The sequence below is a fragment of the Gavia stellata genome, chromosome 2 (assembly GCF_030936135.1).
Source record: "Gavia stellata isolate bGavSte3 chromosome 2, bGavSte3.hap2, whole genome shotgun sequence".
Classification (NCBI taxonomy): Eukaryota; Metazoa; Chordata; class Aves; order Gaviiformes; family Gaviidae; genus Gavia; species Gavia stellata.
Window position 1 is genome coordinate 31512794 of NC_082595.1, and position 26172 is coordinate 31538965.

The 26172-nt window shown below is 37.8% G+C and overlaps 1 protein-coding gene across 1 annotated transcript in view; it reads right to left on the reverse strand.

Moving 5' to 3' along the window:
- Positions 1-22809, reverse strand: part of NUP133 (nucleoporin 133) — a 36813-nt gene extending 14004 nt beyond the window's left edge. Inside the window, exons 1-18 of the mRNA XM_059833476.1 lie at positions 22625-22809; positions 20065-20183; positions 19346-19449; positions 18380-18487; positions 16517-16648; positions 13841-14011; positions 13055-13210; positions 12892-12962; positions 12157-12304; positions 10533-10680; positions 9673-9830; positions 8437-8528; positions 5860-6023; positions 4153-4247; positions 3806-4030; positions 2719-2841; positions 2196-2295; positions 47-289 (exon numbers count right to left, since the gene is read on the reverse strand). Of these exons, the coding sequence (XP_059689459.1) occupies positions 47-289; positions 2196-2295; positions 2719-2841; positions 3806-4030; positions 4153-4247; positions 5860-6023; positions 8437-8528; positions 9673-9830; positions 10533-10680; positions 12157-12304; positions 12892-12962; positions 13055-13210; positions 13841-14011; positions 16517-16648; positions 18380-18487; positions 19346-19449; positions 20065-20183; positions 22625-22809 (2542 nt within the window). The remainder of the gene's footprint in view (positions 1-46; positions 290-2195; positions 2296-2718; positions 2842-3805; positions 4031-4152; positions 4248-5859; positions 6024-8436; positions 8529-9672; positions 9831-10532; positions 10681-12156; positions 12305-12891; positions 12963-13054; positions 13211-13840; positions 14012-16516; positions 16649-18379; positions 18488-19345; positions 19450-20064; positions 20184-22624) is intronic.
- Between the last annotated feature and the right edge of the window lie 3363 nt (positions 22810-26172).

Consider the following 26172-nt stretch of genomic DNA (forward strand, 5'->3'; position numbering starts at 1 on the left):
AGTGGAACATTTAATCCTGGCATTAAGGAAGACAGACAGTACTTACGGAGAGGAGACAAGAGTTCTGATCTTTTCTGCACATATTCCATTTCCACATTGCTGTATCTCTCTTGATCAGCAGGGCGGTCCACAGATTTCAGCTGAGAAACATAGCCATCTAGAAAACAATCCAGTAGTGCCACCAACTGTTCAGCCACAATGCTACGGAGGTTACTGTCCACCTGGGGATACACCATCTTCAGAATGATTCCATGCTGACGTATTATTGCTGTACGAAGGCCACTAGATGCTTGGGAAAACAACACGGTGAACATTAAAACAATAATCCTATCACCACAGGAATCTATGCTGAAATATAACAAAAACATTACTACATATAATTGAAAAAATAGAAAAAAGCAAATAAACATTGTAATTTTAAAAATCACAGCAATACTATTAAAAAAAACCCAAAACAAACACATACTCCCATCTACCTTTACATATTAAATTTGGCCAAAATGTAGTAAACAAAAAAGAACAAAACCTTCCTGAACTACAGAGATCTACACTGTCAACTATCAATACCAGCTATTTTTCCAGAAGAAAAGAATCACTTGCACAATCTGCAAGCAAGGTAGAGAATACACACGAGGAAAAGGCAACTTCTGTTAACCTAATTTAAATACTTGGAGGTAGTCATCAAGATGTAATACACCAAAATAGCTTGCATGGGTCCTGCTTTTCAAAAGATTTTTATCTTAGGAGCACTAAACAAGTGTGTTTTGTACGCAGAGGCCACAGGGAGGCTTAAGCACCAACTGGAAGGTGCTTGCTTCTGCAAACATTTGTTCTGATAGTTTTTCATGTTATGAAACCATCAAAACAAAACACTTAAGTGGAGAATCATCAGTCCTTTTAAAACAGTTATAGATGACATTTTATGATTCACTTTAATGTTATGTATCCCATAGGTCTGCCAAACAGAACCAATGCATACAAAAAAAAGTTAGCTTTGTTTCCCAAACTTTGTTTTTGTAGTCAAATTTGCAATGCAAGTTTTAAAGAATTATCATCAATACTGGACAAAATAAGTGTTCATTGATTCATTCCACTTCATTTCATTCATTCATTTCATTTCATGGCTTGGATGGGTGCACTCTTCGCTGGGTGAAAAACTGGCTGGGTGGCCAGACCCAAAGGGTTGTGGTGAATGGAATTAAATCCAGTTGGCGGCTGGTCACAAGTGGGGTTCCCCAGGGCTCAGTATTGGGGCCGGTCTTGTTTAATATCTTTACCAATGATCTGGATGAGGGGATTGAGTGCTCCCTCAGTAAGTTTACAGGTGACACCAAGTTGGGGAGGAGTGTGATCTGCTTGAGGGTAGGAAGGCTCTACAGAGGGATCTGGACAGGCTGGATTGATGGGCCAAGGTCAACTGGATGAGGTTCAACAAGGCCAAGTGCCGGGTCCTGCACTTGGGTCACAACAACCCCATGCAACGCTACAGGCTTGGGGACGAGTGGCTGGAAAGCTGCCTGGTGGAAAAGGACCTGGGGGTGTTGATTGACAGCCAGCTGAATATGAGCCAGCAGTGTGCCCAGGTGGCCAAGAAGGCCAACGGCATCCTGGTCTGTATCAGAAACAGTGTGACCAGCAGGAGTAGGGAGGTGATGGTGCCCCTGTACTCGGCACTGGTGAGGCCGCACCTCAAATACTGTGTTCAGTTTGGGGCTCCTCACTACAAGGACATCATTGAGTTGCTGGAGCATGTCCAGAGAAGGGCAACGAAGCTGGTGAGGGGTCTGGAGCACAGGTCTTATGAGGAGCGGCTGAGGGAACTGGGGTTGTTTAGCCTGGAGAAGAGAAACCTGAGGGGAGACCTTACTGCTCTCTACAATTACCTGAAAGGGGGATGCAGAGAGGTGGGTGTCGGTCTCTTCTCCCAAGTGACTAGTGATAGGACAAGAGGAAATGGCCTCAAGTTGCATCAGGGGAGGTTTAGATCTTAAAGGTCTTTTCCAACCTAAACGATTCTATGGTTCACCAAATGAAACCTTTAGCTTCTCCTATTCTTACTGACAACCTTGTAGCAGCTTTTAACAGTAAGTTAAACAGTCAGACTGAAATTCTTGTGTTCTTGTGTTTCATGTACTCACAAAAAGTATTTTTGTTTAGGGTAGAAAATTAATAAACTAGTAAGAATAATTTCTCACCTGTCCACGGAATATATTCAGGTTCTCTTTCCGGAAGCTCTCCTGTTTTATACAAAGAGGCTCTAGATTGACGATACTGACAGGCAGCTTGTAGCATGTCCTATTTAAAGGCAAGGACATAAGTATTTTAAAGGCTACCTGCATATACGCAGATTATAAAAGATGTTGTTTTTTATAATTCTGAAATATTCTTTTAATATCCCCCTTCTTTCTACACCACTTTCTCAGTTGTATAGAAGAGCACCTACTTTCTGAGCAAAAATCTCAGTGCTCAAGCATAAGTTCTTCACTCTTTGCTACATACTCATGCTTTCACAACTTCCAACAATGCTGCAACTTCTCAAATTCCCTTTAGCAGTGGCTCAGGAGGAAAGGGAATGTCCCTAATTCTGCATGAGACCATCTTGTCTTTCCTAATGTATTTGGACATGTGAAAAGTGCATTCACTTTTGTTCTCCTATCAGTAACTCTTCAGTATTTACCTTCCCCTCCCACAAACATTTTCATTAATGCAGTTCTATACCTTAATGATGTTGTTCACATCGACAACTATCTGGGCCCACTCAATTGATTCAATAGGCATATCTTTCAGGATTTGTTCCTCCTCTTCTAGTAAGCATTCAAAGATGGAATCTATCTGGGACACCTTAAAGGTAGAAAGAAAAATTGCTCTGAGCACAAACATATCCATTACCAGCTGATACCTGAAAGCCAAGTTATATAAATATCAGTAGAAACCACATCAATAGCCAAAAATATTAAAAGGTATCAACTACTCAAATGGATAATGAAATCACCAGCTTATATTTCATACAATACTCAGAATTGCAGAAATAAGGCAATTCTTGTCATGAATCTGGAAGAGAAAAAAAAAAATCCTCTTTTTTGAAGGCAACTCCATAAACTTTCATTAAGTATATTGCTCTATATCATACTGAAACATTTGGCATTAGAACCTGTTAGGTAAAGTATACTGGATAACATACCTGCTTTAAAATAGCAGACTATTATTTCTATTTTCTTTTATATTTATTTTTCTCCATTAGCAACTACTATCCTCTACAGGAAAAAACTACCTAAGATAAATGTTTTGTGTATAGTTCTTCTCAAGAAGGAAGAAAAAAATAAAGATTGGGTGCTTGACTGGACTGCAGCATAAACTGAGAACTAGCTTAGATTCACTAATGTTAGCTTGTAAATACATTTTATATCATTACAATTATGAGACACTGAATTGATACAATTCCACCCAGGACAGCTCATCAAAGCAGCTCTCCTATCTGGAAAGCTTCACACTCTTCAGTTCACCCCTTGAAAATGATGTGCCAGAGAATTTCACTTGTCTTTTTCATTGCTCATCCATGTAGGTTCGTTAGAAATCATAACAACTTTACTTTTGCTACATGAAATTTGTCAGAATTGCTGCTGACATAAAAAAAAGTATGTACACTGAAGTGAGGAAAATACTACCACACCAACCCTATTTAAAGGGAAATTGTGTAAAGTTGAATTGATTTTTAAAGGGAAAAGTTTCAAAGTATACATTAAAGCATTGCAACTTTTACTACCTGCGATACTATACAATGACTCAGAAATAAAAGGTTCCTTACCTCTCGAAAGAACACATCTGCAGGGGTAAGACTTGGTGGAATGTCACACTCCCTTTTGTTTAATGCGATCAGTATAGCAGCATTCACTAGATCAGGCAGCCTGGAGTGGTGATTCTTGAGAACAATAGCTGCTGCTAGTTTCTCTGCGTGTTCACAGAGCAACAATCGAGTTGCCATCAGCATCCCTCGTACTGGAAAACTGCCCAGGCGTTCAAATACACCAACCTTTTATTAAAAAACAAACACACACACCACACGCACTTTAAACAGTGTTCTAGAAGAATTACTTTAAGACAAAATACTACTCTACTTTGTGTGCTGATACCAAAAGAACAGTAGAATTTTACCTGATGAAGAAACTCAATGAAGAAGGAATGTGCTTTTGTCTTATCCTCTAGCTGATGAAGAAGAATGAGAGACGTGTTGCTGAAACCAGCTGCTTCTAAAAAGAGAAGAATCTTAGAGCACTTGGTATCTTGCTATTTCTTTGATAACTATTTTTTTTGCCTCTGAGGTAAACATATTTCTATAAATTTCTATAGTGTTACTGCACTAGTACTTTTTAAAATATACGCACACACGTTTACATATTGCCTACCATGCTATTTTTAATGCGGTTTCTGAACTCAATCATAGCTGAAGTAAAGCCTTTAGAAGAAATCAAGTATCTTTAGTTCAGTACAACTATTCTGAAGCACTCAATTCATTATGCTGCTAAAATAGCAGCTCACTATTAAAGTATTAGTAAGATTCAGATTCGAATTTCTATCTTCATTGTGGACTACCTATTGCTAAATTTGTTACGCCCTAGACCACAGCTACTACAAAATAAAGTGTTAACAGGCATTCAGTCCTAATTGACTCTGCGTTTCCTGCACAATTCTACCGCATAACAGAGGGGTTGCCCAGCACTGCTCTACTTCTCTTCTTCCTCAAATGAGCTTGCATCTGAGAAGCCAGCTAACATTTCTGTCAGGACAATGAGGTCCTTAAAGGAGTCAGTAAGGATGATGGAAGCTTCCTCCATGAGTATCCTCACAAGTATCTCACCTCAGCAGAGTTCTCCAGAGCCCAAGTTATTTTCCCATTTCAGAATTTTTTGTATATTCTAAGTGTGTTTTAAACCAAAAGACTACCAAGATACAAAAACTCAGAAGAACTATCACTATGAGAAAAATTAGCAAGACTATTTCCAAGAAGCTATCAATTTTCACTTCTTGCTTTAGCCAGGAATAAATGTAGATAAGCCGCCGAATTAAAAATAAAGTTGATTCAGAAAATAATAAGGAGCTGATGCCTAACAATTTCTAACTGGCTACCACGCAGAAACAACAGCAGGAAGCATCAGCCATCTGTAACTATTTATTACATGAACTTTCAAACTAAGTCTCTGCTCAGTAACTGGCAACTGCTACCTAGAGTCCTGGGGACAGTTTCAAATTAACACTGTTCATAAGAGACAGGGAAGCATGAACAAAGAAGTTTCTTGCTGAAAACGTGTCTGCTTTAATCCTTTATGTACAACAAATACTCCAAAATAAATTTCTCTAGTCCTCTTTTAGACAGACATAAATACCAATGCCCCAGAGGGATATGAGCTCACTCCCTACCCAGGATCTAAGCCCACCAGAAGCTTGGCTGCCATGCTGACAAAGGGCTAAGCATGAGCAAATAAACTCTTTGTCTAATCTTATCTATTTGCAGAAAATTATTCAGATCTATCCAAGCAATCATGGAAACACTAAAGTGACACCACCTGTTCCTTGCATAAAGTACCCTTCTCAAACATTTTCTTTCCTGTTTGTGTTTATGATATGAAATCAAGAACGAACCGCAGTAGACCGCAAGTTTATCGAGCGGTCTCATAGGATGCATCTTTCATCCTTTCTGGAAATATATCTAGTTGTGGAAGAGGGCAAGGGACACCTATGCCTTTTTTGCAAAGCTTAAATTGTAATTTTATCTAGAGTACTACAGACAGTTTTTCACCAAAAAACCCCAGAACAACCAACACCAAAAACCTCAACAAAAAAACCCCACACCATTATGTTTACCTTCAGGTACAGATTCAGCCCATCTTGGATCAGAGGCAGGGTAATCATCCATTAAATCCACACTGATCTGAGTCACTGCCCTATCCATTTCAGCATCAGAATCCAGATCTGCATTACTTGGAAAGAGCTCAACTACCATACTTTGTGCATTGACTATGTCTTTCCTGAAATAAAAGAAATCCAAAGTATGTGAAATAAAAACAATAGATAGGATTATAGGAACAAGAACCACTCAGTTAGTAGGATTTTCTGATATGCTTTTTGTAAAGCGCTTTAGACTATAAACATCAAGCATTGTTCGGGCTATCTTTGAACTAATTATGGATCAAAGGTATTCTGATTCTATGGATAAAAGGTATTCCAATTCTTTTAAAGCAAGTAGGCTGCACAATCTATAAAACAATAAAGCACAAGCCAGGAAGTATTTCAAGTCACTTTTTATTATTCCTATTATTAAGTGAAAAGAATCATCATACAGAGCTAAGTCTGGATGTCTCTGGTAGCTAAGTCACCAAATTTCTATTGCTTGCTTTAAAATCCTCTCAAGAGTACATGTAATCCTCCCACAAATAGCAACAGAATAAAAGCTCTTAGGAAAATGCTTCAGCAAATATAATGCATTATTCTTATTTCCTATAATTTCAGAGAATCCTATTCTATTCAGGTCAATAAGTAAAAGAGTAAGAAGCATCCAAATGCTTAAACCTCCAACATATGAAGTTGTACTGAAGAGCTCTATGTAAGAAATATGCAATATTCACAAAAAGCACTGATTTATTTTGTGACTAAAAAATATAGTATTCCAACTGAGAAGGGATACTGTGATTCCAATATGTTATCTGATTTTGGAAATATTTTTCATTAGACTTTCAGCTTGAATGTTTATATGACCAAGATATCTTGAAATGGTGGGTGCTGGTCTCTTCTCCCAAGTGACAAGTGATAGGACAAGAGGAAATGGCCTCAAGTTGCGTCAGGGGAGGTTTAGATTGGATATTAGGAAAATCTTTTTCACTGAAAAGGTTGTCAGGCATTGGAACAGGCTGTCCAGGGAGGCAGCTGAGTCACCATCCCTGAATGTATTTAAAAGATGTGTGGATGAGGCACTTGGGGACATGGTTTAGTGGTGGACTTAGCAGGGTTAGGTTTACGGTTGGACTTGATGATCTTAAGTATCTTTTCCAACCTAAACGATTCTATGATTCTATGAAATAAAAAACAGCAGTGCATCCAGAAATGGCACAAAGGTTTACTAAAGCAAACTATACTTTAAAAAAATGGAATGTACCGATTCTTCTATTAAACAACCTTCCATTATTTGCTCTGTATCAACTACTTGGCCATCTGGACAGGTCATTGCTACATCTGTTCTGTGAAAGATTTCTCCATTCACTTTACCATACTAATTTTCTGGAAAAAATATGAATCAATACCATACACACCAAATTATTGATTTCTTCTAGTTTCATAAATATAACCCAAATTTTAATCAAAATAACATTAAACTTTCATACTGTTTCACATTGTTTTCCTTACTACCTCCTACCTTCTTCTGCCCCTGTTTCCAACCCCCTTGTTCACATCCTCATTGACATCAACTTTCATATTCATGATCTGTGCTCTCAGACCTTAGCTACTCCATCCACCTCAGGACTACAGCCATCTTCAGCAGCAGCAGTTCTGTTTACTGACATGGCCACTTGTGAATACACATAGATTTTCTTTCTAAATTCTGTGCATGTTTACAGATCTCATCTTGATATCCTTTATTATATGTGCCTAATTCCCTTCATAATCTTCTTCCTGTTATCTTAAATCTGTTCTTTCCAATTTTAAGACTCTTCAAGATTAGTCCTAAGAGGGTTTGTGGGTTGTTGGGGTTTTTTTAATGATTATATATTGAAAACAATACCCTCTAAATATAATTAAACTAAGTCTACGCTCTGTTTATCTTATCTCTCCCTCCTTTGTTTACATCACTCATCTCAACATCAAACCTTTCAGAGGCATTGCATGCCTCCCAACAGTCAGGTTGCTTTAATCAGGATAGTTTGACTAACAGTGTATTTCCTTCCACTCCCATTCTCCCCATACCAGTCAATCTAAAAAAGAGCTATCATCTTGCCTCAGAATCTGCCATGCTAGTTATTCTTCATGGCTGCATAAATAGTAATTAAACATATTCGAAACTACTACTGAAAACAGCTATGCAAATAAAAGAGGAAGAAAAGGAAAGAATGTTTTTTAACAACAAAACACTACTTACTAAAAGAATAATGAAGTCAAAATAACAAAGTTTAAAGTTTTTCACTGGCAGTAATGTAACGTCACAGAATTTATGCAGAGTAAGCAAAAAGTCATTGAGATTACAGAAGTCTGCTCCTTTTAGCAAATATAACTTCACTAGCTCAAGATGTATCTAACACTTTCCTAATAAAGATGTGCATGTGTCATTAAAATAGCTTTAATTAAAACAGCACAAGAGTGTATTTACCACGACAATCTCTTACTCAAATATCAAAGTGCCTTCAAGAATAGCAAACAAACAAAGCCTCAAAAATCAAGTGCAATTTCTACCTGCAGTACTGTAGAAAAGCAGCTTTCAGTAATTTAGTCTTATCTTCTTGAGCTATAATTTCTAGCCTACTGGTTGTGTCAAACGCAGGACTCTGAAAATGCAAAGTAAAAACTTCAGCTGAAAGACAAATATCAATCTTCATTATGAATTGAAAACAATTTTTCTAAGTGGCAACAACACAGATTTAAAATAAAAATGCCACCTGGAAGCAGTTGTGTTTATTAAACCAAACATAAGCCCATAAGATACTTTACAATGAAAGTCACACAGTGGTTTGACCTCAAGCATTTAAATATAACTTATTTCACCAGTCAAACTTTTTATGGTAATTTTAAATATTTAAAACATTCAAACCCAACATTTTTGACAGAATTTGAAAGTTATTAATGAGTACTATCAATCACAAAAACAATATAAGTGCAGACAAATCTAACTAGAGATTAGTTCAGTAAGAAAAACATAGTTCCATGTGAGCAATCATCACCAAGGTCCTCCACTAAAATACTAGTTATTAACTGATTTAAAAGGTGATTTAATTGGAATAAGGATTGAAACTCACTATTACCCCATAGAAATATTCTCTAACTTATATTGTAACAACTTTTCTGTTATTCCCTCCCACTCCAGGGACATCTCCAAGGCACATACATTTTAAACAAAACGTGTTTGATATAAGTAAGAGCTTAATAAGTGCACATTGCACAAAATATCAATAAAAATAAACATTTTTATAAGACTATATTAAAAAAAAAATGTAACAGAGTAGAAACAGTATATAGCTGTTTGTAGTGTTTTAGCCACTATATAGCCCTTCTCAGCTTAGCTGCCAAGCTTTTCACAGCGTGATAAAAGTGTCTCTTATATGTATAACGGAACAGGCACAAGACTGAAGAAACCATCCTGATCAAAAAGTGAGAACAAAGTCTGAGTCTCTGCAGTAGTGTTATATCAGTCCTAGTGACATACAGTAATACATTTATGTGAAATAAAATAAAAATTTCATAGAAATCTCAACTTCAAAACAAAGGAAAACAAAAGTTACCCAAACTGGCAGATGTAAAATCTCTTGGATTTTGAGAACTTCCACCATTACAAGGGTTTAAGTCTCTATTTAAAAAAATAAAACCTTTTAAAACTCAAACAAGCTAGGATTTCCACAGTGAAAATTCAAAACTGCCAGAAAAACATTTTATTTCTACCCTCAGTTTTCAACCAGCCAAGCAAACAACCATTACCTCACTTCTTGGTCCAGCAACAGAAGAGGACAGGGAATCTTCAAGGTCCTCAGGAAGCACAGAAATGTTTTCCCTGGACAAGATGGTGATAAGTCCACTTTTTTTGGTAAAGAAGATGGGGAGGCTAGTACAGGAACCTGCTCCTAAAATGCTATCTCCTAAGACGAGGGGAGAGGAAAGAAAAAAAAAAAAAAAGAAAAAGAAAAATAGCACAGAAATGCCACTTTAATTTAAGAACAAAATGTACCAGTTTCATAGACAATTATTAAATTTTGTCATGAACCAACCAACAGTAATTGTCAACTGCACCTGACTTACAGAAATTGTGGATACTATTAGCTACTCAAGATGCAGATTTCCAGATACTGCAAGTTTAAAAAAAAAAGAAAAAAAAAAAGATTCAGGTGGTTCAAATTCTACCTATGTGCACATCCTACTTGAAAACACCTCTGAAAGTCAAGAATGACATACTTAAGAGATGTCTGACAAAAGCACCTAGTACGAATTTTAGGCTGAGCCTTAACACAAAGTTAATGTCAAGAAAAAAAAGAAATAAAAAACCCACAGTAAACGTTGGAAGAAAAAAACAAGGCAAGACAATCCACAGACAAAACCCCCACCCCTTTCAGATACCAGTGGGGATCTACTTCATTTTCATCCGAAATACTGTAGAGTAAGAAATAACAATACTGGATGTCATGTCAGCACTTTTTCCATACACTCATGAAAAAACCCCAACTTGAAAGATTTAATAAAAAGGAGCATAAATATGATTCTGCTCTCCAAGAAATCTAAATATTATAAAAACATTCAATTACAAAGTATCAATGAAATGTGATCCCCCCCACCCCGCACTTTACCTTGTATACCAAATATGATTTTCTCCTGTGGTAAAGAAATTCTTCCAGTTCCAGTGGAACAAGCAAACACTTCATCTTCCTTATAGAGGTAAGCAGCATGGCTGAAGTAATCTGGGACTACCAGACAGCACAACACTTCCTCTTCTGACTGAAAGCATTACATATGAACAATATCACATATATAATCAAAACCTTAAACAAACATATAACATTTTAAAGGCTGATCTGAGTTGCCTGAAATTTTTACATTTTTTAATAAGAAGATACATATATAACTTATAAACTCAAAAACCAAACAAAACCACTTTTAATTTGCCCTAAAACTTAAGATCCTGGGGTTTTTTTCCTTCCATATATATTAAATTCTTGCTAATTTCACATAGAGAGATACATAAACAGATCAATTATTCTACAGTTTTCACACTCTCCTTCCATTTCAAGATTAAATTTCAAGATGCTATTACAGGCAGGGGGGAAAGGGGAAAGAGTGGAAGAAATTTACCAAAAGAAAGTTAATGCCCAAGTTTATGCTTCCAGAAGAGGCAGCACAAATGAGGTACACTAAGGACAACCAATGTGTCCTCCCCTCCCAGCAAGCCAGCTGTCTAGCAAGGACCAAAATACAGGTCTCTTAATTCCTTGTGCTGCTACAAGAGTCTCAACGGAGTCTGAGATCTGTTCTAAACGGATTGCATGAGTATACCATAAAATTACTCTGTATAAACTTTCACAGACAGGACAAAATTAAAATAAATCAGTAATGAACAGACTTCTATTTTTGAGGATTTTTTAATGTTATTCTTTAAAATGTATAGCATGAACTTTAGATACAGTGTGCTGGTTTTGGCTGGGATAGAGTTACTTTTCTTCATAGTAGCTAGTATGGGGCTGAGTTTTGGATTTGTGCTGAAAACAGTGTTGGTAACACAGAAAGGTTTTAGTTATCGCTGAGCAGTGCTTACACAGAGTCAAGGCCTTTTCTGCTTCTCACACCACCCCACCAGTAAGTAAGTAGGCTGGGGTGCACAAGAAGTTGGGAGGGGACACAGCCAGGACAGCTGACCCCAACTGACCAAAGGGATATTCCATGATGTCATGCTCAGTATATAAACTAGGAAGAAAGCTGGCCAGGAGACTGCTGCCTGGGGACAGGCTGGGCATCGATAGGAGGGTGGTGAGCAATTGTATTCATTTGCATCACTTGTCTATCTTAGGGGTTTTTTTTTGTTGTTATTTTCCTTTTCATTACAATTTTTATTATCATTGTTATTATTATTTCATTTTATTTCATTTAATTTATTAAACTGTTCTTATCTCAACGCACGAGCTTTCTCATTTTACTTTTCCGATTCTCTCCCCCATCCTGCTGGGGCAGGGGGGTAGTGAGAGAGCGGCTTTGTGGTGCTTAGTTGCCGGCTGGGGTTAAACCACGACATAGGGTTACTATTATTATAAGATGCTAGTACACATTTTCCTCAGAATACTATGAATACATACTTCCAATTACAACCTTAAGACAGATACCTTGATTTTCCTTTAGACAAAAGTCTGCTAGCTGATTTATGTACAGGAATATTCCGAAACACTGTGCTTTAACTCAGTTTCAGAGCCTTCATTTGCATACCTGAAAAGATGGATTATACTGTGTCACCTCCACAACAACATCATCAGACATCTGGTAGCCTTTATCTTCTACTGTTATCAGAGTGTAGTAGACAAGACATGGACGATCTCCAGGATGCCATGCTGCAGCAAGTATCACCAGTCCATCACTATCCAACAACAGATATCACACCGCTGAGAGTTGATGATTACATATTTTACTTGCTCAAACTCTACCACTCACAAAAACAGATATTTAAGTAAAATCATAAATATTTTCCAATATTGTATTTTAGAAAGAAAGACTATGTTATTTGTTCTATCAAATGTTTTTATTTCTTACTGTTTTATTAATAGTATGCATATTGCAGTACAAAACTGAACCAAGGCAGTTGTGATTTTATGTAATTAAATTAAATACAAGAGATACTGAATTCTCTGCATTTGCTGGAACAAGTTACAATTGCTTACTTGCTGTCTTTGTAATATCAAGACAAAACAAATAGCCAAGCCTGATAAAATGACACTAAAAAAAGTTAAAGGAATTATTCTTAGGTAACAAATTTGTAATGCTAAAGAGATAACGATAGCATGAAGTATAGGATAACCTCATTATCTAATATGATGTGCTTATTTTATCAACAGTGGCACTCAAGTAAAATTAAATTCCAATGACTTGCACAAAGTTTTTGCAAGAAAACAGAACACATTTATCTCATTAATGTAAGTCTTATCAGATGCAAGTGTACTTCCTTACCGATTCTGATGCAAATCCATGTATTGTATATTTACTCCTCCTTTAATATCTTCATAGTTACTTTCAGAACCCTAAAATACAATACATCTAACTTATAACTATATATAAATAGGCTATTAAGTAAATGAACACACAAACCCCTTCCAGGTGAGCTGGCTCTTACCCAAATTGCATCTGTAATATGTTCTTTCAGGATCCTGTTGATATCCCAGCTGAGAATATAACGTTCTGATGAATCATCAATCTCCCATTTGATTAGATTTGAACTTGTTAGCATATAAAAGCTTGATCTCTCTTTATCCCAAAGAACGCTAGAAATCTGCATTTAAAAAAGAAAAAGCTAAAGAGGTTAAAGCACAGCCTTAATATTGGATACAACAATCTACATCACTCTCAGTCCACAAAAAAATCACTTCCTTGGGCAACCTACACAAGTTACAAGATGAGAGTATTATGATAACTTCCAAGAGAAGTTTTATTTTATAGGTATAAGAACATCTATAGTAAGTATGTTTCTCATACTTTCTTCCAACTTCTGCGGAGTTCGTTGACAAAGCTCAACCAATCACCCACCCTTGGCAACCCTAAATCAGAAACGTAAAATTACAGGTTACTGTTAGTTTCTTCAAATAGTAATGAGGCTATTACTAGTAAGGGGCAAGACACTGAATCATTGTGTATTCCCCAGGAAGTATTACTATTTTAAAATCTCCTTTTATTCAGATCTAAAGAGCAAGTCAGCGTTTTCCTTTACAAAGCATACAGATTTATTTGGTTTCTGTCTTTCTCTCAAATTTCAAAGAAATATAAATTAACATAAATGAATTGAGTCTTGTCTTTTTTTTTGGTCATCATACATCCTTACACAGTCTTCTTTTTTAAACACTGAAGCTAGAAATTACAGAAAGAAATTAAAGCATATTACTGTATGAATGTTTTTCAAGCTTACCACAGCATCTTGTCCAGGAGACAATATACCCAGAAGAGAAGAAACCTTTCTACCAATTCCAGAAAACATGCCCTGACCCTGTGGCAGGGCATGCTGATGAATCTTGCCAGAACTATCTGGTATCAATCGAATTAGCTGGCCTCTGGAAGATGATAAAATAAAGCTTCCTCCCTAACAAAAAGAAAAAGCAACTATAATAAAAAAAATTAAAATCACGTTCCTGAAACAATTCTATTGTCAGATAAAAGTTTTTATGTCAGCTCGTAAGGGTAACCACTAAACAAGAACAAGACACAAGGCATCCATAGTACTTGAGAGCTAACAAAGAAAATTAAAAAAAGAAAGCATTTATCACATAAAAAGACTGTTTAAACAAAATTTTCCACATTATTCTCTATGCTTGAACGAGTGAAGCATACAGCTCAGAGTATATTTTTTTTAATTTTAAATAATATTTTTGGAAAATATGAAAAGAAAATATATTCACTCAATCTCTAAAGGCACTACTACATGTAACATTCATATGTTGAATTATTAATTACATAACATACAACTTCCATATGTGCATTTAAAACTTGAAGTGTTATTAAGCACACTACAACTTTTTTTTATTTTTTAATAGCATCCTATCCTACAGGATACTGACCTAAATTAACTGCATAACAAATCTTCCATCTGGTTATGTCAAAAAAGACTGGGGTAGGTAATGAAAAAATGAATAGTGCATTAGTGAATATATAACTGAGAAAAGATATCACAATGCTGTTGTCAGACCAGGAAAGAAAACAATATGCAGATACAGAGAAAGAAGTTGTTTTCTGTTGCGGGGTTTTTTTGGTGTTTTTTTTTCCTTGGTTTTGATTTTTGTTTTGGGGTTTTTTTTTTAAGAAATAATAAACATTAGCACTAAGTCAAACATCTGACTGGTACTCAGCACTGGCAGAGACTCATTTTCTTATCATTGCATGACATTTTTATCCATGAATCTCCTTTTCAGTTTAACAATAAAACTAAAATCTCATGTAATCCTAATGATGAAAAATAGCGTTACCTTTGCACTAAGAAAATGTGAAAAAGTCTTGTGCATTATGCAAAATATGCAGTCCATTGTAGGTGCTTATATACCTCATTTAGGAGGCAGAGACTTCTGTTAGTGCATCTCTTGCCTGTCCTAATAGGCTCATCTACATTAGCAATTTAATTAGTATTAAGAGTCTGCTTCTGAAGCAACCTTCTGTGAGTTCCTACATACTACCTGCTGGATCACATCACATAGCAGTTTGAGTGTACCAGCTGTACACCCTTTGAATGAAACTACACTGAAAGATAGGCTCTGACTACTAACAGATACTAATTTCATGCAGCTAGGCTGGAACTAGTTTAAAATAACAACCCTCACCCCTCAAGTGACCAGTGTAGATAGTGGCATTGCCTCAGCACTAACCTTTTTACTTTACAGATTCTCAACTATTGCCTTTCACTACTTGTGACATACACATAGCCTTTGTGCCCCCTATCACCAAGGCATTAAAAAAAGGTGCCTTCAACTCAAAACTGATCAAAGTTCCTATGTTACAGGGAATGAACAAAGCCTGTTAGATGTACAATAAAAATGAATGCTAAGGGGCCTGGAGGTTGCTGAAAAAATGATCTGTTTACCTGTACAGGAAACGTTCACAGAACAAAATTTAAAAAAATTTAAAAAAAAAGCAAAACACAAAACACCATCACCATTTTCATCACCATACTACACAAAAATTTTGCTAAAGGTTAAATCTGCACCGTGACAGGGTGACTAATTAAGTACAGTTGTCATATACATAATAATGCAGCTTTAGAACATTGATTAATGAAAGGGTTCTGCTCTGAAAAAAAAAGTTCCTCTAGCTCTGAATTCACATCAATGTCAATGTTTCATCTACAGGTGTGGTAAGACCTTGCTTTCCTCATCTTGACACAGTGAACTTGGGCACAGTTCAACTCTAATAGGGTAGATACATATTAGTGTTTCTTAACATCTTGAAGCTCTTAAGAAATTTGTCATTAAGATCACTGTTTTAGGTTTACAAATGTTTATGACATGCTGATGCCCTAAAATATTTAGAATACAGGATATGAACAGTAGATGTTGAAAAGGTCATGAGATTAAATGTAATTTACTTGATAATCACTAGTTTTGAAGGTAACACATGTTGTAACACACATTGAATTTTTGGATGTATTCCATTTTGACAGTTTTCCCCATTTAGGCACATCAACAGCAGAAAACGTAATTTCTAAGAACAATTCATAATATACTTGTTCATTACTTTCATACAGAAATCTCTCAAATTCCATCAATAGTGAGCTATACCACAAGACGTTGAGTGTGTGGTCTGCACTGGAAGTAATCACAGTAGTTAATACTGACACTCCTCATAGGCTGAGGTACAAAACCAGTCCTGGAATCCTGCATGCTTCCCCGACTTTAACATTATTATTTCTGACTACCAGTCATCTCTGCCACTTAAAAGCATCACAATCATCAACAATCTCTGAAATTACTCCCCAGAATGTTTGACAGTTTCCTTTACAACATTTATTGAGAGATTTAGGACTGATAATGTAGAGCATGCTTTTTAATTTTTAAATTAGAAATTAAAGCAGTATTTTAATATAAAACATACTGTACTGTACCTTCACTGCTGTTAGGAAACTGCACAGAGAGCCTCCAAATTCTGTAAAAGTCTCCGTATAGGAACCTTCATGTGCAAGACTGGGCCAGTAGCGCACAGAACCTTCGCTGGTAGCAACCATTATTGCCAGAGACTTGAAGTGAGAAAATAATTAACAGAAGATGCAAGATAATAAGACTGCAGCCTTAACTAAAACATGTTATTTTAGATACCAAGATTATGGGTGACAAACACACAAAAATGCAGTAAATACATATGGGTGCACACTGACAAACCTATAACTGAATTGCAAAATGATTCTCTAGTATAACTTAACATATGCAGGGAATGTTATACTCGCTTATTTTGCTAACAGTAGTATTTTCTACTGGTTCTTGTTCCTGATAATTCAGTGTCTGCTATTGAAATGCAAACAAAACTTACAGTTGCAAGACAGAAAAGAGCCTGTGGAAAAGAGTTATAAGCTACTATGGAAGACTTAAAATGCAGACTATAATTTAACAAAGAAACTGCTCTAGTGTCATTAAGAGAAATATCAAATAGCACAGTGGGTCTTCTCTTCTTAAAGACATAAGCCCACAGTGTGCCTACGTTAGGGCTTCTGACTCAGAAATTCACTCAGATACCAGATTCAAAGCATGAAGCAAGAGACTGTGTTCAAGTACAGATTTAGACAGAAAGCATTGTACCTAATCTACTAGTTGCTGGAAAAAAAAAAAAAAAAAAATCACAGAGTAGAGTAACTGTAGCTGAGAGCTGTTATTGAGCTCCCTGGGGTTTTCTAACTGATTTTTGACTAGACACAGCTCTTCACAAAAGAAAGCAGTTGGCTAATGACCATCATAACAATTAAAAAACCACTACAGTATGCAATGCCCTTTATGATTCCTGACCATTATTTAATAATTTTCATTTTAGTGAAGTATTTTCTACCACTAATATTTCTACTTCACTCTGTAAAATCACAGTATCCATGCATAGCTAACAGGCTAAAGAAAGATGAAATAAAGAAAAAAAAAAATCTTGGTTTAGGTGTATTAATTCCTCTTAAGCTTCTTTGGATATGACTAAATCATAGGCCATTTAGTTTTATGAGCTAATCCCATGCTTTTCATCATCTGGAATTGTAGCACAATATCAAGTCAAAAGAAAAGATCCTATTACATATTCTGTGCTGCTTCTTCCTTCCAAAGACAACTGCTTATCCATTTTTATTAGAGCACCACATATATTAACTGAAAACCACACCTAAGCTGAAAATGAGAGCTTCTTTTATTCGTGAATGATAGCAACAGACACATTAACAAACTTTCAGAGAACTTAACTGATCTTCAAACCTCACCCTCTAGCACAGTATGTTATGAAAAGGCACTTAGGAAAGTAATCAGTCAAGACAGATTAAATCTGACCTCCCAGTGACAGCTTCCTTATAAAGACCAGCCAAGGGAGGGTGCTGGTGTTTGCTTCTCATCCATGTGTACTCAGAATTAAACCATTGCTGAACAACTTTTTCAGCCAGCATGCATTTAAATCGCACCTGCTTAGACTGAATATTTGATTGCCTTGGTGTTTGTTAACACAATACTTCTTAAGTTTACTGTATTTTTTTTTTGTTATGAAAGCATGCCAAGTAATCCTTAGGAAAACTATTATTTAATCTGATCCTATAACATGTAAATGGTGTAATTGGAAAAGACTAGCAGAACTTTATTTATTTCAAACATATTTATTGCCAACTATCAATCCTGACTTTTTGAATAGATAGTACAACACCAAACGCAGTTTTCAAATAAGTACTTGATAAGCATATATTCAAAGTTAGTCTAAAAGTATTTTTAAATACTAAAATTTAAAAGTTGATCACCTGCAGAGAAGGTGCTTCACCTGAGGAACTGAGACAAGATATAGCCGCTAAACTAGAACTCCACTGGAAGTCACTGGGTGGCAGCTGCAGTTCCTTGCACAGAGATAACTGTAAGAGCAAAAGAAAGAGATGCCGTAATAAATATGAGACTGGAAAAACTTACTCCTCTGCCACAAATTCTTTAGACTTTTTGACCCGGCTAAAAATTATTTTTCAACTAGCCCAGATGCTGTTTAAGGGAACCAAAAGAATGTCACAAGACATTTTCAGCAAGGTTGTCACAACCAGAAAAAAGCTGAAGAACACCTACTTGTACATTTTCAAACATCCCTGTTTTTCTTTAGTTATTTCTGAGTTTTTCTCACAACACTACAACATTGAATTATTTCTTTCAGAGGCACAATTATTTGACCGTTCCTTAATACAACATGCTCTCTACAAGTACTAGAATACCTGACACTCCACTGTAAGTGCAGAATCTGTATAATTAACATACGTTGCACTAATTGAAAGATCCTGATTTTGTAGCTACAGGTTTCCTCTGACCATACTTGCTATTCACTGAAATGATGCTGAAAGAAACACTGCCCAGAGGGAAAAAAAATAATTCTCGACATAAGAAACCTAGATGAAATGTATGTTCGGCACAACTGAAACCTTTTTTTCTTTTTTTAAACAAGTTGAAAATCAGTCCCAGAATCATCTAAACCAATCTGTAACATATCAACTAGTTTTTAACTATTAAAATAAGCTTTATCAAGACTATCTAACATAAGAGACACACCTGTTAAATTGCAAAGAAGTAACCTTAGTGTTAAGGTGACAATTTAAAAATTGAGAGGAACACAAAAATGTTAAGCTCCCTCAAAAGCTTGAGTTTCAGTTACTTTAAAAAACCCCACAACTGAATAACTTGTTCAACTAGCATAAAATGTAGAAGTTTTTCCATCTTGATCTTTCAGTTACCTTAGCTACTGGAGACTGACCAATCTTCCAAATAATCAGCCTGTCTTTATGGACTAGCCAGGCCCATCCACTTTCATCCACTTGAACGCTCAGCTGATCATCAGCTACATAAAAAGTAATTTTTTAAAGCATTCAGATTTTTAAAACACCGCAGAGTAAACTTAAACTCAATAAACTTTCATTCTCATGTGAAAATAAAAAATACATTTTCTATTAAATTAAATTCCATTATAGAATTTCCATGTATTTGATTAAGATACCAAATTACTACACATAGTTTAAAAATCCATTTGACAAACACTCAAGTTTTGAGAGTGAAAAGCAAGAAAATCCTAGAAGCTATTTCCATCAATTTACAGCAGATTATAGTAGCTCTGTAAACAACAGAATCAAAGCAAGTGAATCAAAACAAGTGAAAAAGGTGAGAAAGAACCAATAAGCAAAAGTTACTAACAAACCACTATTGGCTTTCTTTATAACCTTGGAATTTACGATATATTGGTTAAGACAGCACCTGAAGGATATTTACATGCATCCATACCCACATGGGTGTTATTACAATTATAGTTACATAGTTAACCAAGTCAGAGTCAAACCAAGGCACAAAGATTTCTGTTTTCACTGAAAAGTCAGCATTTAAATGGCATCAACAACATGTTAACACTTCTCTCACCCGTGAATTTTAATGAGAAAAACAACAGATAAAAATCAGTTCTTACCCTCAGCCTGCTTCAGGGCTTCCATGACCTTAACAGGCAGAGAGGATCCAAAAGCCTTAACATCATAGTTAATAGTCTCACTTGCTGAGGGATGCTGGATAACTCTGGTAGGAGTTGCTCTTAAACAAAACAAAGTTATAGTTCGTTTTTTTACTGTTTCTTCATCAGTTTCAACAGACATTCACTTCATTAGTAGCTGCTTAGAAATAGATGTGATGAAATGGGTCTATGTAAAATAAACACGCTCCCTCTGGGAGCACCATCTAAAGCAGTAATTGGGTGGCCTCCTTACAAAAGTTGCTAGCTGTCACCAAATGCCTTTGTTTTTCAAAGAACTGATTTTGAGTATGCATTCCTTCCCCAGCAACAAAATCACTGTTCAACTTCTCTACATTCTGGCTATCTACAGAATAAAGCTATCTACAATGCCAGGAGAAGCTCAGTTCTTCCCTGACTACAGGGCCTGTTTCCACCCCCAGTTCTAACCCTGCCAGGCAGTACACACTGTACAACACTGTGAACACCCATGGCCTAAACTTTGACTATTTTTTCTTCTTTTTAAATACAGAGGTTCTTATTATTTTCATATTTTTCCTGTACCAGGGATATATCTGAGGAACCCTCGAATTCAAATGCTAATAAGAGATACTTGTAACACTGAACATGTGGTATTGTATATTTATAGTTTTAATGTATAATACCACTTTTAAGGAACCTTTAAACTGTTCAGCTGTAAACTGTTTCAGTCAGAATTTGTTATCATGAGAACAGAGTATATCAAATTTCCTACAAAGAATCTGAGAGCACCTGAGAAACCTGATAAAGTCTAACTGTAGGAAAGTAAATAAGCAAAATGAGTAAACATAGATTTGTAATTTTCATGGATTTTTTTTTCTTTTTTTTCCTTTTCATACAGAAAAGTCATGCCTAACAGTTCTATCAGAATTTTCTGAAAAAAAGTCAGTGAATACAATCCAGAGAATATTAAGTACTTAAATTTCCAAAACTCTTTCAAAAAGATCCCTTGTCAAAGATTCCTAAAGAAATTGAGCTGGGAGATATGAGGAAAAGTCTTACTGTAGACCAAACCCCATATAAAAGAAAGCAATGAGCAAAAATAATACAGAGGAAGGAAAGGCTAATTTATACACTGCAGGAGAGTTTCCATTCTATAAATCTGTACTGGTGTCCAAAATCTTCAGCATAGTCGTAAAAGAAAGCAACAACCAGAGTGACAGTGTCTTGACAATACAATATTATTTAGGACAGTCAAAACAAGAAACAGAATATCCGAGGTACTAAATACAGAATAAAAGGCAAAACAGAAAACATGACAACTCCACATACAGCTTCTTGAGTACTAGGATGACCTAGCATGCACACATCTCAAAAGGATGTTGTGGAACAACTACTGAAAAGAGATTTAAGGATCACCAGAGATACAGAGTATCTTACAACACATCCCAACAGAAAAACAAATGGTAAAACTGCATTTGTGAAACAGCAATGTGGTAACCTACAATGGCTTGAGCATGTAAAAATGAGGGAGGGTTTGCAAAGAGAGATGAAATATTTTGTTAAGCCGTCTTGTACAGATAGTTGAAAGCAAGAGCTTTCAGGCAGAGCCCTCTCATTAGGCTCATTTAGAAGTATGCCTTAATACATTTACAGAGGCACAGAACCAATATAATCTAATTGCTGACTATTACACGTGACCAAGTGACACTCCCCCCCCCCCCCTTTTACTCAGTAAGGTTAAATGATTTTTATCTAAAAGCCTTCATGTCTGCATCTGGGTTTTGGTTGTGTTTGTAAGACTCAAGGAAGAGATTCAGATGGCAAGCACTTGAACACCTGGCTCTTTTTTTTTTTTTTAAATGATGATACTTTTTTTGCTACTTTTTTAAATCACTAGCCCAACTTCCTATTCGCTCTCTCAACACTTACTGCTACCTTAGCAAACGAAGGGCGAGTCTGTTCAGACCCTCAGTAACGGTACTCTAACTGTGTGTGGCAGACTCTTCCCGCGAGTAATAAAGGAGCACGTCCCCCCTGAACAAGGAGGCAGATGACAGGAACTGCAGTCGATCAATCTGCTCCGCACTCGTGCAGCAAGAGGTAAGGCCGCTTCTGGTCGCCGCGGAAGGGGTGGCCGGAGAGAGCCCGGCGGAGGAGCAGCAGGGCCCGGGGGACAGGACGGCGGGCGGCTCTGCCCGCTCCGCGCGGCGGGAGCTGCCGCTCCCTCCCTCTCCCCTCAGCGGGCCGGGAGGCGGCCGCACTGCGGGCAGCGGTACCCGCCAGCCCCGACTGCAGTGCCTGCCACGGAACCCCGGCAACGGAAGGCTCGGGTTTACTCCAGAAACGGGAAAGGAAGGGGGAGGGGGAAACCCGCAGGGTCCCAGCGGCTCGGCCCGAGGCGGGCGGGAGTCCGGGGAGCACCGGCCCCGCCTCGGAGCGCGCCGGGAGGGCCGGGGCCGAGGCTACGGCGCGGCGGGGGAAGGCGGCTCGCGCCCCCTCGTGCCTGCCCGGCGCCCGGCCGGGTGGAGGGGGCGGGACTCACCGGGCGGAGAGGGAGCCGCTCCTCCGCGCCACCGGGGAGAACAGCACCGGGGAGCTGGCTGCCGCCACGACGGCCAGGTTCTTCCTGCCGCCCGGGCGGGAGAGAGGGCTGGGGGCGGCGCTGCCGAGGTTCCTGCGGGCCGACCCGCTGGGGGTCCGCGGGGAGGCGGGAGCCGAAGGGAACATGGCTGGGGAGAGAGGAGCGGTACCGGCCCTGGGCTCCCGCCGGGCGCCGGCTGATTGCGTCACTCCGGGGCGGGGCGGGGAGGGGAGGGGAGGAGTGGCGCGCGGGGCGGCCCCTGCCGGGGAGCGGCGGAGACCCCGCGCCAGCTGCCCGCCCAGGCGGCGGCCCGGGCCTCGCACCTGGCCGGCCGCCTTCCCGGCTCTCCTTGATGGAACCCCGCAGCGGGAAGCTGCCCTCATAAACACATCGTAGTTGTTACGGACTCAAGCATTAATGTGGAAGTGTCCAGTTTCTACCTTAGGTGCAGCGGTGCTCCCGCTGTGCCTCAGAAAAGGATTTTTCCTCTCCGGAGGGGGAGAGCAGAAGGAGGCCGCTTCAGGCCTGCTGGCGCCTCGTGACCTTGGGAGGATGGCTGTTCCACCGCGCCCTCCGCCCCACACAGGAGCCTGGGCGGCTGCTGTCATCACTCGCCAGCTTAGGCAGCCAGTTGTGTCGGGTGGTCTCACAAAAACACAGGTCCCCTCGCTTGGATCTTCCTCAAGAAGGTTGGATACGCTTGGTCCTTTGGGAGGCTGCCAGAGGGACTCACAACGCTGGATTTGGGAACCATTTTGCACTGAATTCACGCAGTTCTGGCACTAACCAACTTGAGCAGAGAAAGGTGGCTGGATACACACAAAAAACTGCTCTTGAAAGACGGCTGTTTGGCACTTTGGAAGGACATGTTTTTCCACTAACAGAGTTGCCTAATCTAAAATAGCCTGTGCTGTAACCTGTGTTTGTCCCCAAATTGCTCATTTAAAAAAAACACAACAAAAACTTACTCTATGCAAACCTTGGTATGTTTTACATCTATGGTAAATAACAATTGTGCACTACAACTATTCAATGGTATAGAATTAGATTTTAGTCTTGAAGGGGAACTAAATTTTCTCATTGAAAGAAAATACCCAACTGCATTGATTTGTATGAAAAAGAGCTTTCAGAAGGTATGTATGTACTATCTACTTGGGGAAGAAGTTGAGTTGTATGTATATCATCAATGAAGCTAATTAGTTAAAATAAAATGAACTAAAAATAGAATATTCAAAAATTTCCCATCGTTTTCCAGAAATATGTTCATTAAAAAGAGTTATGGCTGTTAAGCTTTCTGTGCGAATTGTTGTCCAATATGACTGAACCTGAAGTGCAGAGGAGATAGATAAACTTGAGATGCTTCATCTGGCAGTGCTGAAGTATGAGGCACCTGTCTTGTTTCAGTGCTTTGCCTTTTAACTTCACTCTCTCTCCTTTTGCTTTGATTTTATGAGAAAAGCAAAATAGGAACATTTAGTGGAGCTTCACTACACTGTTACATTAATGTAGCATCCTTCTATATAGCATTCTCTATTACACTCCATGCAGCGATGCTAAATCATCATGTTACTCTTGCTTCATCAAGAAAAACAAATGGACCAAACTGAACCAGAAAATGCACACACAAACAAGCAAATGGGGAAAAACTGAGTAAAATTCAAGCTGCCATCCACATTTCCCAACATCCATGAACAGTGACATACAAAATATTTTAAAAACTGAAAGCTCCCCTTCACATCTTGTTTGTAAAATATTTAAGATGATGCAGTGTGAGCAGTCATTTTTTGCTGATTGAATCCTGTATACACTTTGCAATACTTCCTCAGAGAATTACTCGGCTTCCTTTTGCTGTCCCAGCCCTCTGTTAAGGAGCTTCAAGAAAGAGGATACAACTCAACCTTTAAATCACATTTTTTACACAGAAATACTTTATGCTGATATTAGTTAGAGACTTAACCAGTTCTTGAACTGGGACTCGTGTGGCATTTGTTTTTCACATGAAAAGGTGGATGTCCAGCAGGCAATTTTGACAATACTGACCTAGTGGGGACTTGAACTAAGAGAATGGAAATAGTGGACTTATATTAGAGCCACAACTCCAAAATATATGGGATTGATAATCTTTTTATTTTTTTTTTTATTTATTGATCAATGGATTGAAAACCAGTGTAGAAAATACGGCTTGGGGAGACTAGCCACAAATAGCTGCCTACCTATCCAGAAAGAAAATTAGTTTGAAAGGATAGCAGCAAACTCCATCTGCAGAGGAAACTAAATTCTCATGAATAGGTTAACTGAATATGCCTCATGGGACTATGTGGATGTTTAAACAAAGATGTGTATAAAAAATCAGTGCCATTTTTTTCTTCGTAAGATAAAAAATGTAATGTCTTGCTTATCAGAATAGAGAGTTCCCTAACAGGTCTGAGTATTAATCTATTGGATCATCGCATCATGAGTTTAAGACCCCTTAAGCAACTGGAAACAATTCTCCCCATACGAGACAGCTGAAATTGTCGAGTAGTGGAAATGCAAAGACAGAATTGGCAAAGGTCACAAAGGCAGGATATTCTCTTCTATTACTCCCCTAACTGGAATCCACTCTCTTGTCAAAGATTGAAGTATTGAGAGAAAAGAGGCTCTCCGTATCAGAAGATTAAAGCAGAAAGTTGCATTAACTACTTGAAACCCAAGCTGAAAGAACTTTAGGTCTTTCAGATATGCCAATCATTCACTGCAGTGATGACGTTGTGATCAGTACTCTATTTAAGCATTAAAATAAATAGTTTATTAAGTAATTTAAGTAATAAAGTTACTCAAGACACTTTATTTTCAGTGTCATATTTCTCTCAGGAAAACATTCATGCTGTCAAGAATCAGAAAACCAATTAGGAACAAAGTAAAGGGATTAAGCATACATTGAGAGCTGACCTTTCATTAAGTCTCCAAATACTCATCCCTAACTAATAAATTCAATTTAGCAAGGTAGTTTTGAAAGCAATTAGATACAGTATTTAAGCCCCGAAAGTCATGACTGGGTAGTGAAAGTTAAGGAAGAAAATAGTTCTGGCCTCCAAGGCAAGGGTGAAAAAAGCACTATTGATAAAAGACTTCAAAATGATGCCCATAGGTATCAACTAAAATATGGCAACTAGTGATAGAAACTGAAAAATGTTTATATTACATATTTGATATACGTGTGTGCATGTAAAATTAATTACATGTATTTTTGAATGTCTGGGAAATCATCTTTACTACTTTTCTACGCAGAGAAGATATGTTTAGGCCAAAGTTGAACCCTAGTGTGTGTGGCATAAAAGAGAGACGGTCTTATATAATGTGCTGCACCAGGGCTACAAGGACACTTTGAAACCTGTACCAATTCTGACTAAGGTCTGGCCTTCCCTCCAAGGAAGGAAATGCTGTGTAAGTTTAATTTGACTTAAATTATATTCACCTGCGATGAAAAGCATTTCTGAGTACCTTTTGGCCTTTGGAATACATTAAGA